The sequence below is a fragment of the Festucalex cinctus genome, chromosome 9 (assembly GCF_051991245.1).
Source record: "Festucalex cinctus isolate MCC-2025b chromosome 9, RoL_Fcin_1.0, whole genome shotgun sequence".
Classification (NCBI taxonomy): Eukaryota; Metazoa; Chordata; class Actinopteri; order Syngnathiformes; family Syngnathidae; genus Festucalex; species Festucalex cinctus.
This window is the reverse complement of record NC_135419.1, coordinates 10552880-10565900: the sequence shown is the minus strand read 5'-3', so window position 1 is coordinate 10565900 and position 13021 is coordinate 10552880. Positions and strand designations below refer to the sequence as shown.

The following is a 13021-nucleotide window of genomic DNA, read 5'->3' as shown; positions in this document are numbered from 1 at the left end:
TTGGGTAATCTCGCCTTAATTATAATTATTTCAACAGCAATATTATAAGAATACTAGACTAAGTGCAATTTTTAGAGAAATTGCGTGGGAATGCTGAAAGCTGAATGCTAAGATTTGAATGCATGTGGAATGCTTATGATGTCAATTGAGATATATTATGAAATTATAACCTCTTGGTTACTGGACAATGCACTTTACCAACTGTGCCACCGTGCAATATCAGAAACCTGGTAATGATAATATGTTATATGTATGGAAGTGGGCGTGGAAAGTGAAACTTAGAAAATGTTCAAAGTCTTGAAGTTGTTATTTAACGTTAAATTGGGTGAATACTGTAAGTAATGTGGAATCAGACGATATATACCCCGGGAGGCGTGAATTTTTGAAGCAAGTTGAAATTTGAACAGTTTAAATCGGAAGTATTATGTGGGAATTGTTACATGGCAAAAAAGTCTGGAGAATAAAAATCACAATAACATATGTGGGAAAAAGAGGCTGTTCACCATTTTCAAACCAATACTTCAATAAGCACAACCTCAAGTGCGCTTTCATAATATGGCGTACATTTTATGTACAAGTACATTTTGCTCTTTTATTGAAGTGAATTTGAAAGTTGCCAGCGATTGACCGAAAGCAATCATCTCAGCCAGTCTACTTGGGCGACGGAGGCATACTGGTACAAATTGCTCATGATAAGTCAAGTTGCAGGCTAATGCATAATAGATGAGCGAGAGTTGATTAATATAGCATGCGCACACACGTCTCATTTCATTAAGATTCATGTTTATCTAAATTCACTGGCGTGTCAAGGCCCGCTTCTGCGTTGAGGTTTGAAGTCTCTATAGATATGAAAAGTTTAACACTCCCAATGATTTTTCCTTTTCCCATTAGTGCAAATACAGTATGTCTTGTTTAAAATTCCTGCTGCTGTGAGATCGTTCAGCGCTCCGAGGAAACTTAGCAATTACTTTTTGGGAGTCACTTCCATTTTGCGTTCTTATTAGACACGTGAATGCGTTGCAAACAGCAGTTAGACTGCAGTGAATGAACAAATGTTTGACTAAAAAATGGGATGAATTTTAAAATTACACATGTTAATGTATATCATTTATTAAACATTATCAAGGTAATTATTGGGATAAGTTTACACAAAAACACATTGTTAATTTTCTCACTCAAGTGTCCTTGTGGTACCATATTTACTGTACCCCCCAAGTTTTTCTCTCAAATTTCAGTCTTCATCTCGCAGCAGGGTTATTATTATAGTTTTGGAATTCTCATTTTAGTTTTCATTTTGTTTTGTTTTTGGGTTAGTTTTTATTAGTTTTAGCTTTTTTTTTTAAAATGCTTTAGTTTTAGTAGTTTCAGTATTAGTTTTCATTAAAAAAAAAAAAAGTATGAATTATGTGCAATATTTAATAAATAAACTGAAAAATAGTAACACATTTCTTACCTAGCGTTGCATTTAGGCTGAATTAATAAAAAAGCAGGCCAAAAGTCAAGCACGCACAATTGTGACATCATCTGAAGGTGCTTTTCTATTGGCTGCTGCTCGATGACATCGCTGCTGTGTGACCAACTTCTCAAACGTCCTTATTCGGTTAATATCGGAATAATTATCCTTAAAAATCACATTTGAAATCATCCCCAAAGGCTCATGTATTAATTATCAAGGATTAAAACGAAGGACATTTTTGTTATAGTTTTAGCTAGTTCTGTAAATGTAAATTGTAGTTTAAGTAAGTTTGCTTTCATTTTTTAACTCATTCATGCCCAGCCATTTGCACAGAAGCAACCTCCTTCACTCCCTGGATTTTGTCTGATTTTGAAAGGCCCACAAAATATTGTGTTCTATTGCTATAAAAACATGGAACCTACAAAAAGAAAGATTAAAGTCTCTTCATTCATCAGGGAAAAAAAAGTATATTTCTATCTGTTTCTGTTTTACAGCAATTAGCATTAGAACATAGCTACATTTCGTCATTATTCACAAATCTGTAGTAATTGACCTTTTTTCCCCCAACATGGTCCTGGTTGATCTCCATTACTCTGCTGCAACCTGCTGGCCATTTGTGTAATAACGACCATTTCTTCAACCGTACTTTGCAGTTGAGAGGCTGCATCAAAGCCTTCTGTATATTCTCCCATAAAAAGTATAAATATTAGGGGTGTTGAAAAAAAATCGATTCGGCGATATATCGCGATACTACATCGCGCGATTCTCGAATCGATTCAATAATCGGCAGAATCGATTTTTTTTTTTTTTTTTTTTTTTTTTTTTTTTTTTTTTTTTTAGGATTCACACCTTGAGCATGGAAGAATGTTATATGAACGGAACATTAAGCCTTAATATTTTATTTTAATGCTGTTTAAACATGAAACAGATTACAACCTCTATAAGACTGAAATTTCAGATAAATAAATAATACATTTTCATATAAATCTTACACTGTACAAGCTTACTGATTAGTATTTTCTAAATTTGAATGAAAAAAATCGCAAGAATCGACTTATAAATTCGTATCGGGATTAATCGGTATCGAATCGAATCGTGACCTGTGAATCGTGATACGAATCGAATCGTCAGGTACTAGGCAATTCACACCCCTAATAAATATGTCTTTCGGACACTTTTTGTTAACGAAAATGTTTTTTCAATTTTAGTTTTCGTAATTTAATTAGTTGTCATTAACTAAAATAACCTTGTCCCACAGACAGCATACAAACACTCACAATTCTCTTCCTCCTTCCACTGGCCCCTCCCCCAGACTCACTCATCCAATCACAATTCAAGGATGCCTTCATGTCCTCACAGACAGTCAGAGCTTAGAAACTCTTGCAACAATCAATGTAACACAACTTTAGGTTTTGTTACAAAACATTACTTGTGTATTTCTTTTTTTTGTATACTATTATTACATACTCTCTTGGCGTTTTAGATGGTGGGAAGCATTAACATGAGGAAAACAAATTTTTGTGTGGTGAAGTAATGAATCAAGACAAGGTTTTTAATAGAGTAGAGACCACTTTTTGAGGAACTATGGTCTACATGGTTATGCAGCACAGCTGCTGCTCATTTAGTCTTTCTATAGTACCATTGAATTGCGTCACTAATGAAACACGCATGTTAGACGCAAACAAATGGGATGCTTTATTGATTCCTGGTTGGCTGGGCAGTTAAATGAAGCCAGAGTGGAATCTCTGCTTGATGTCATACGTTTCCATATGCAAGTGCTTGTGTTTAGCACATAAATTGTTTTCACACATTCATTTCGCACCGCCGACTTGTAACGACGCAGTTGCCTTATTAGCACTCGTCTCCTGTGTGGACTGCGCTGCTCTACTGGGACTCGTTTCGTTCACATCTGCCTGCTATGTGTGTGAGAGCGCCTACTCCCACCGCCCTTATTTACTAATGGCTTCGCCGCCATTAAATATGTTTCAAATTCACCGCCGCGCCTCTTGCACATTTACTCACTCTACTAGAGTGAAGTAGATACATAATTTGCACATTTCAAAAAAACGAGCAGTCATTTCTCCCGCTCGCTAAATGAAATTCGTGGGATCAGTCGTTGTTGTTTTTAAACATATAAAACACGCACCCACTCTCTTTTATTGCTTCATTTCATCTAGTTTAAAGCAGGAAAGTAATAATTTGATATTTTCTCTTTGCTCTCCTCTCTTGGGTTGCGCCAATTGTTGAATATTTCATCCTAAAGCACAGTTAACAGCGTTGAAGTGGAGTTCACATTCAAAATATTTCACTATCGCACAGTCGGTTCTGGAGGATTAACTTTTGAATGGAGCCACTGAGAAGTCTATTAGACTCAGCGTCTTGTCGAGGTGACATATTTAGACGCCACGTGTCGTGTTTGACAGCGGGCAAATCCCAAATGTTGGTGGCATTTACTGCTCTGACGCTTGCTGAATCTTAATCCGAAAAGGGGGAAAGAAAACGGCTGCACTACAGGTGCCGGAGTTAATCTGATCCACTCAAGGAATTTGTCAGTTTACCTTTTAACACCGGCACATTGTCGAGGATGGATGGATGGATGGATGGATGGATGGATGGATGGATGGATGGATGGATGGATGGATTACGTTTAATATGCTAGTTAACAATTTACTTTCTAATCTCCTGATACAACTCGCTCCTTCCCTTCCTTTTGTCCATTGGGGGTGGCATGGCTCAGTGGTAGAGTGGTTGTCTTCCAAACCAGAGGTTGTGGGTTCAATCCCGCGTGGAAGTGTCCTTGAGCCTCATCAGTAGGTGAATGAGTAGTCAAATGTAGCACTTTGAGGGCCTTTCAACTCATTCACTCCCAGCCATTTTCACAGAAGCTATCCCCTTCACTCCCGGCTGTTTCACTGGATTTTGACTGAATTTGCAAGGCCCACGGAATATTGTGTTCTATTGCTGTAAAAGCATCGAACCTACCGAAAGAAAGACTAAAGTCTCTTCTTTCATCAGGAAAAAAAATAAATATATATTTCTATCTGTTTTCATCTTGCAGCAATTAGCATTAGAATATAGCTAAGTCGCATTAGTATTCACAAATCTATTTAGAATTCTGAGTAATTGAGCTTTTTTTTCAACATGGCCTTGGTTGATCTCTTATACTCTGCTGCCACCGGCTAGCAGGTTGTGTAATAACTACCATTTCTTCAGCCGTTCTTTGCAGTTGAGAGGCTGCATCAAAGCCTTATGTATTCTCTAGCATAAATAAAAACATAAAAAAATGTTTAAATACGTCTTTGGGACACTTTAAACATTTAAAAAAGAACGTATTTATACGTTTTTGGGAGCAAATGAGTTCATGTGGAAAAATGAAGTACCGTTTACTGTTTACCATGTTTATTGTCACCCACTCGGCCTCTGTACCAAAACAGACGTACATCGGCCACTCATTCTTTGCATTGGCTCAGCCTGCCTTTGTCATTGAGTAAGCATCACCTTTTGTGTTCATATGAAGCTTTTCATAATGCATTGATTTTTTTTTTTTGTGTGTCTATTGAGCGGGACTGCAAAAAAAGAAAAGAAAAAAAAAAGAAAAAGAAAAGACAACCTAGTGCGAGAAACAGTAACATTTTAGAGAGAATTCGAAACTGGCGCAGACATGACCAAATCATTTCCATTCTCATTGATTTTACATAATTTCTTATGGGAAATACTGTTTCAGTTTTCGTATTTTTATCAGGCTTTTTCCAACAGATAAATCACAAAAACCGAGGTTCTGCTGTAATATAAAAACATTTATGGTATCTGAGAAAAAAAGCTTTCGTACCAAATGGCCAAATCACAACATACTCGGCTTTTCTAATCAAGCAAAATATTCAGCTTGTTTCTTTGGAATCAACATCACTTAATACTTGTCATTTTGATTATTATTATTTTTTTCAACCTTAAAAAAACACATAATCATGCAAGCACACTTTATTTTTCACACTTTTTCCTCACACCTTGCAGCAAGCTCATCAAGCTGCTTGATTGCTTTTAATAGGCACGTTGACAAATGTTTTCTATTCCACGCAGATGCGGCCTGCTGTTTGTTATTTATCGCAACAGCATCGCATTATTTGCAATCCTTTCTTAGTATCGACGCGGCCAGGTCAGGTCTGCTTTTCCTTATTTTCACACTCATTCTTATCTCCCGTTCTTTTTTCCCCCTCGTCTGCCTCCCTCTATCACGGTATCACTTCCTCTCTGGCACCTCTCTCCAGCCTGATAAGAAGCCAAGAAGTCACGCTCTTGTCTGGCAATGGATGTTCCTCCTTGACAACAATGGCAACAACAATACACAGTTTTTGAAGACCATAAAAATAAACCTGGATAAAGAAATAAAAACACACAAAATATTTTTGAAGCATCATCTCTAAGTGAGTTTTAAGACACTTTTACTTTTGTCATGTCCATATTGTGTGAACTAAATGGTAGTTAGTGTTTCTTTACCTTTAAATGGCTGCACTAGTGCGCTAATGCAAATCGTGATTTCTAGCCATTTAGCATAAGCTAATTTTGTTGGTGTTAAATAATGCTCATTCGCAGAAGATAATAAAGAATTAGCAGTTATAGCCACTCAATTCAATTATGATAGATATAATGATGTACGTGTGAACTAAATGGTGGTTAGTGTTTGTTTACCTTAACTGGTCATCACTAGTGCGCTAATGCTAATTGCTAACCATTTACATAGGCTAATTGTGTTGGTGTTTGATAATGCATATTTACAGAAGATAATAAATAATGAGTACTTTTATCCACTCAATTCAACTCATATTAAAAAATAAATATTGAGGGGGGATTATTCGATGCAATAATCAATAGGATAATCTATTTTAAAAAGATACACCAGTGATAACCCTAGAATCACAACAAGTTGTCTTTTTTTTAATCCTATATTTTAGACAAGTTCCAGTCCTAAAATGCATATAATTATTTATCCTCTGCAAAGAGTCAAGACTGACCAATATTACTGAAGCTTACAGAGGATCTGAGACCATCTCCATCTACAGTAAAGTCTATATAATTTGGCTACTGAATAAATTGAACCATTTGCATTCTGCCCAATTCATTTAGTTTTTGGTTGCACTTGCATACGCATTGCATTTAACAGGTCCTGGTCATGGAGGCATGGTCCTTTTCCCCCCAGTTGGTGGCTTTTTATCCTACAAAAGAAACACAAAAAGTGAAGAAGTCTCCATTGTATGGCAGAACAATGACTCAGAATGTAGCTAGCTACAATTAAAGTTGTTTTCCAGTTTTCCATTGTACACTCCATCTGTCTTCTCGACCGCTTTGTGTTCAGCAGCGGCGCTACGTTACGCACTAATTACAGATTTTTGTAGCGTCTACTTAGCGGTAATGACTGTCATCAAGTCCCCATACTCGAGCATTGCTTTGAAATCCAATGCGAGGGTGCTCTCATACACTCTCATGACTGTTTTGCGTCTTGACGATTAACCAAGACATCCTTCACTCGCTGTCCCTCATTTTTCCAATTGACCTCCCCAGGTGTGTGAGTAAACCAGTAGTTAGCCGTTTCAACCACGTGAATTTTGCATTAATGGCCCACGGCGGCCATCTGCCTACTGTTGGCTCTTAGGGCCAATGGGCCTGAAAATGACTTAATTTCCCCCAACTGTCCGCCGGGGGAGCTTTGAGGCCATAACCCCGGAGAGCAGAACCAAATGCTCTTAATTGTCGTGGCCACTGAAGAGGCTCACACAGTGGGATTCCCTCACACGTGGTTCCTTTACACATTTTCTGATAAACTTTATAGTATTCAAATCAGTAACCGATGAAAAGACACTGATGCTTCAATTAATACAGATGATATTGAAATCAATAGAGTAAGAGAAACCAAATTTTTGGGTGTTATTATGGATGAAAATTTGAAATCACATATGCAATACATCAAGATAAAAATAGCAAGAACAATAGCTCTCCTATTCAAAGTAAAGGATTCACTGGATAATAAAGTGTTGTTCATTTTATACAACACAGTGATGTTCCATATCTGACCTACTGTAAAAAAAAAAAAAAAAAAAAAAGCCATAGAAGCTTTTTTTTTTTTTCTTTTTTAAATACAAAAGCTATGTAGGTGGCATTTAAGTTGAGCAAAAGCTATGAGTAGCTTTTTTTTAGCACAAGCTAAGTGGCTTAAGTTATGCAAAAGCTGTAAGTAGCTTTTTTGTGCATAAGCTATGTATGTAAGCTATGTATGTATGTATGAGAAAAAGCTATGAGTAGCTTTTTTTGCACAAGCTATGTAGCATTTAAGTTATGCAAAAGCTATGAGTAGCTTTTTTTGCATAAGCTATGTATGGCATTTAAGTTGAACAAAAACTATGAGTATCTTTTTTGCACCTGCTATGTGGCATTTAAGTTATGCAAATGCTATAAATAGCTTTTTTTTTTTGCATAAGCTATGTATGGCATTTAAGTTGAGCAAAAGCTATGAGTAGCTTTTTTTTTTTACACACTCTATGTGGCATTTAAGTAATGCAAAAGCAATGAGTAGCTGTTTTGCAGAAGCTATGTATGTTAAATTTATGTTAAAACTGATTCAAAATCAGTGTACGTTATTGTCTGAACATTTTGCACGATATTTATTTTTGAATAAATCAAACCTTGTTGAAATGCTTTTTGTTTTGTTTTTTAAATTTTTGATTAAAAATCGTAATCACCCAGAATGAAAGGAAAAAAAAATTAAGATTTTATTTTTTGGCCATATCACCCAGCCCTAGAATGAAATAAATGATTGAAAAGGACTTTACATGCGGGCTATGAGTTCTGGGCTGCATATTTTTATTATTTGCACCCCTCTCTAATTGCTCTAATTTTTTAAAACAAATTTTCATAATGGTTTGTCAAAGGGATAATTCAGCTGGGATAGGCTGCAGCAGCCCACAACCCTCAACAGGATAAGCAGGAATAGCAAATTGATGGATAGATGCTTGTTATTGGACGGTGATGTTAGATAGATGAGAGTGTGTGCTTGAATTTATTGAAGCATTTTTTTTTTTTTATTGCTGTGTGATTCAGTGTGGTCTTTTTGTGTGAGCTTATTATGTTAGTAGAATTGGATAATAGTCCCGGTACATGTGGTCTCTCTAAGCTGCACTAAGATGCGCTCGGAGTCGTTTGGGGTTTTGTGTGCTTGTGTGTTTGTTGCTCTCTATCAATGCCACATCTGCTCATTCACATTCTGCCTTGTTAAATTCATGCTGCTGACTTTCTTTTTGGGCAAAGATCCAGGTGAAAGAAGCATGGTTTCTCAGAAAATATATATTTTGTTACGAAATGGCTTGTTGTGCAACAGGAAACAAAAATTAGAAAGAATAAGTCTCTATTGTATCACGGAACAATGACTATGATGCATCCTTCGTCTACCCAAGTTGTTTTTCAGTTTTATATTGCACACTCCATCTGTCTTCTCAACCACTTAATTGGCCGGAGGGAATTAGTGTCACTTGGAGTGGAAAATTTCCGGAAAATTTCATGGGAAAATAAGATGGGGAGTTTTGGAAACTTTCCTTGGTAGAGAACAGCAGGTTTTGAAAAAAATATGGAAACATTGGACATTTAAACGTTTGGACAAGTTTAAAGGTTGCAGTGCATTTTAGGCTCATCGTTTGTTCAAAAGCCCCATTGTCATATACCGATTTTTTTTTTTTAATAACCAATATGTGAAGCTGATATTCATGTAAAAAAAAAAAATGGCGTCAAAATTGTTCTCATATACTTCATTTTCAATCAAAATAAATAAATAAATGTTCAGCGAGATCCCAAGGCTATCAGTACGTCTTAAAAGGCTAAATGGAAAGTTAAAGAAGTAAATGCCATAGCTTTGTTTTGTTTTTTCAACTTTAAAATAAAAACTGAAATCTTGAGCTTTCACGTCTCTTTGTTTTTAATGTCGAACAAAAACAAAAGGTTCAGAAGTTCCCAGGATCAGCAGCAGCTCTTATAAAGTAAATTGAAAATTTTAAACGGATACCTCGCTCTCTGAACAATTTTCAGCAGTGAAATGTTAATATTTTGTCCCAAATGAATTTGATAACACAATTTTTCATGTACAATTAATAGCTTTGAAAATTATTTTTTCCTCTTGCTGTCGACTGATGATGACATCACCTGTCCTGACGAAGTAGGTAACGGCCATTCATGGCTCACCTGTTTTCTGAGTTTGGTCAGTAAACTGAGCCCTGATTGGTCGTTACCTACTTCCTCAGCACAGGTGATGTCATCATCATTCGACAGCAAGTAGAAAAATTACTTTTTAACTGTATTAATTGTACATGAAAAGTAATGAAGTTATCACATCAATTATAGACAAAATATTATCTTTTTACTACTGAAAATGGCTCAATGAGTCAAGTATCCTTTTAATAAATTGTTCCCTGAGATTAAAATGGTTCTAGCTTTACCTTTTATTGGCCGTCAGATTTTGGAAAAAGGCCGATGCCAATATTTGTCTAAATACTCACTATCGACGTTGATAATTGGCTATCCCTAATCTTCATGACCAGTCCAGGATGTACCCGGCCTCTAAAGTGAACTGTAGACTCCAGCTCACCCGCATTCTTAATGAGTACCATGAGTGCTGTCGAAAATGGCTGGATGGATAAGAGGTCTTGAGTCCCAGTGGTCCTGAAGCCATCACCATTCAAAGCGTATTCAGCCTGGCTGATGTGCAGCCTCTGATTGCAGCCTTAAGTATACTAAAAGCATCCGCAAATACACTCTTCCGCTTGAAGTCGCCGTCACCAGCAAATCGTCGTCATCATCTTCCTCATGATGGTGCGAGAAAGTTTTTCGACAAAGCCGTCGTTTGCACTGCATCCTGCCTGTGTTGAACACACACACCTTTGGCTGTCGGTGATGAACAGCGGTGTGCGGTCACGGGGCGACGAGGGGGTAGTTTGGCTCTCGCAGCAATTTGCGGCTCCGTCAGCTGGACAGAGGGCGAGCAGAGGAGAGAGTGAAAGGTGCTTTTCGAGCGGTGAAATGGACCGCGGCCACCCGGCTGAGCGCACGTGATGCGTTCAATGCGACGTGACTGCGGGCTTGCTATGATAGGGGACGTTATTTATACAAACGTTTGTGATTTCCCACAATTTGAGCTGCCAAGCGTCAGTTGTGCCCAGCACCACTATAATCGCACTTTGACACTGGGTGGAAGTTGGCTGTCAAGATTATCGCCGCATGTGAAACCAGTCCCTGTTCATTTCCAGTGCGGGGGGGAATCATAATAAAAGCGTGCAGACCGCAGAGAGATGGATAATTTTCCAAGTGTGTTTTGAGTGAGGCTGCAGGGTCATGGCTGCCTGCACTCAGCTCTCCTCTAAAAGGGGAGGATGTGATTGGAGATGCCATGACAACAACTTCTAGCTGTCGTGGTACGTACGGTTCTCATGGGGAATTTAGTAGGACAAAAATAATGAGTATTAAAAACAAACAAAAAAATAAAGAACTTGAGGTCAGTGGGGTGTAATGATGACTATAGGATGGATGGATGGATGGATGGATGGATGGATGGATGGATGGATGGATGGATGGATCGATGGATAGATGGATAGATGGATAGATGGATAGATAGATGGATAGATAGATAGATAGATATAGATGTATGGATAGATGATAGATGGATAGATATTAGCTACTAGATCGTATTGCTAGCTAGATATTAGCTACTCTACCGTGTTGCTAGCTAGATATTAGCTACTCTACCGTGTTGCTAGCTAAATATTAGCTAGCTAGATATTAGCACATTTGCTGCCATAGACAGCTTTAGCTACTCTCTCATATTGCTAGCTAGATATTAGCTACTAGCTCGTTGAATCGCTAGATAGCTATTGGATGGATGGATGGATGGATGGATGGATGGATTTTCTTTCTAATCTGATAAAACTCACTCCCTTCGCTTCCTGTGGTCCACGTTTAGTGTTTTACACACTGTGTCACGAAACTGCACAGCGGCTACTTGTCAGCCTTTAAATAGGCCAATTACCTGATTAGGACTTTGAAGACACATGTGATGCTAATTAGAGGACGGACATGCCTTGGTTGAACATGTCCCTGTGGTCAAATTATGTTCAATCTTTTCTAAGAGTGCCATAATTTTTTTCCAGAACTGTTTCACGATTATTTATTTATTTATTTATTTTTAAATAATTAAGTTGAACCACAATTCAAAATATCAGATTTTTATCAAATTTAAATGTTATTTCTGTGGCAACTGTGGGTTTTGATTTAATTAACAAAGGGGTACAAACAATTTTGTCCGCGTATGTAAATGAGGGAAATGAAACGCAGCAAAGAAACGTTTCTTTTTCTTTTTTTTTTTAGAAGCCTAAACATTGAGTCAACAATCATGTTGAATTGATGTTTGATGAATCATGTCCTGAGGCAAAATGGAGTGCACTATCGGGCTGATTTTGCTGTCTAAGGCACAACATCCAGTCAGCTATGGGGAGTTGAGCTACATCCTTGAGGCACAGTTATTCTGCTCACTACAACATTGACATGGAAACAGCAGTTCAGAACAGTCAGAGCTTTTCTCCATCTCTAAAAAGTGTTACTGCAAAAACTAGGAATTGTTTGTTTTCTCCATAGTCAAATATGTTGTTTTTTTTTGTATATTCCTATAGCGTCATCTTGTTGGGTTGTAACACTTTCTCCTTGCAATGACCTTTATTTTTTTTGTCTGTCTTTTCAGAGGGGATCCATAACATGACCATGGAGTCCAACTCCATATCGATGCCAATGTCAGACCCCAACGCCTGGGCCACCGCCATGAACAACCTGGGGATGCCTCCAATGGGTATCACCGGACAGCCTCTCATGCCAGGTACCACAAAACAACAGTCTACAAAATACAATAAAGTGGAACTCACAACACATTTTCAGATTTCTCATTTTGAATGTATTATTTTAGTTATTCTCTACTTGTGATATTTGTTGGCATTTGTCAGTTAAATAACCTTGTGTCTTTCTTTCAAGTGGACAAAGCAATATTTAATGCAATAGCTTTGCCAGAGCTGCTCCGTTCCCCGTCATCGAAGTTGTAATTATGTTTTTAATTGAATTGTCCTTAAGGCTATTTTCCATTTAAGATAAAGCACCAAAGAGTATTTAAAAATGGATTAGGAAGCTCAAAAGAAGAAAATACTGCCTTAAAAATGAATCACCTAGCCTGTCCTGTTTGTTGTGAGTTTTTGAACGTCTACATTTTTTATTTTTATTTTATTTTTTTTTAACAGTCTTGTAAAAAGAGCAGCTCTTCCTTGATTTGCTCTGGAGGTCAGAGCACTTTCATTTTCCATCGTGGTGAGTGGAGTGAGTTCATTTCATGTGTGGCTGCATTGGTCATGGTATGAATGTTAAACAAACTGCCGAGTCAGCTAAAATGCTGTTACGATCCGACAATCAAACCATCTAATGGCTGCGGGTTTTGCAGTTTTATATAAACATATTTTGTTTGTTTAATTCTTTAAACACAGTACACATGTAAAACGC

At 37.4% G+C, this 13021-nt stretch overlaps 1 protein-coding gene across 4 annotated transcripts in view; it reads left to right on the top strand.

The window, feature by feature from the left end:
* The window catches only part of enox2 (ecto-NOX disulfide-thiol exchanger 2), a 179996-nt gene that overhangs the window by 109077 nt on the left and 57898 nt on the right, over window positions 1-13021 (top strand). For all 4 annotated transcript variants that reach the window (XM_077531908.1, XM_077531912.1, XM_077531909.1 and 1 more), the window contains one exon: window positions 12222-12353. In XM_077531908.1, coding sequence (XP_077388034.1) covers window positions 12222-12353 — 132 coding nt within the window. The remainder of the gene's footprint in view (window positions 1-12221; window positions 12354-13021) is intronic.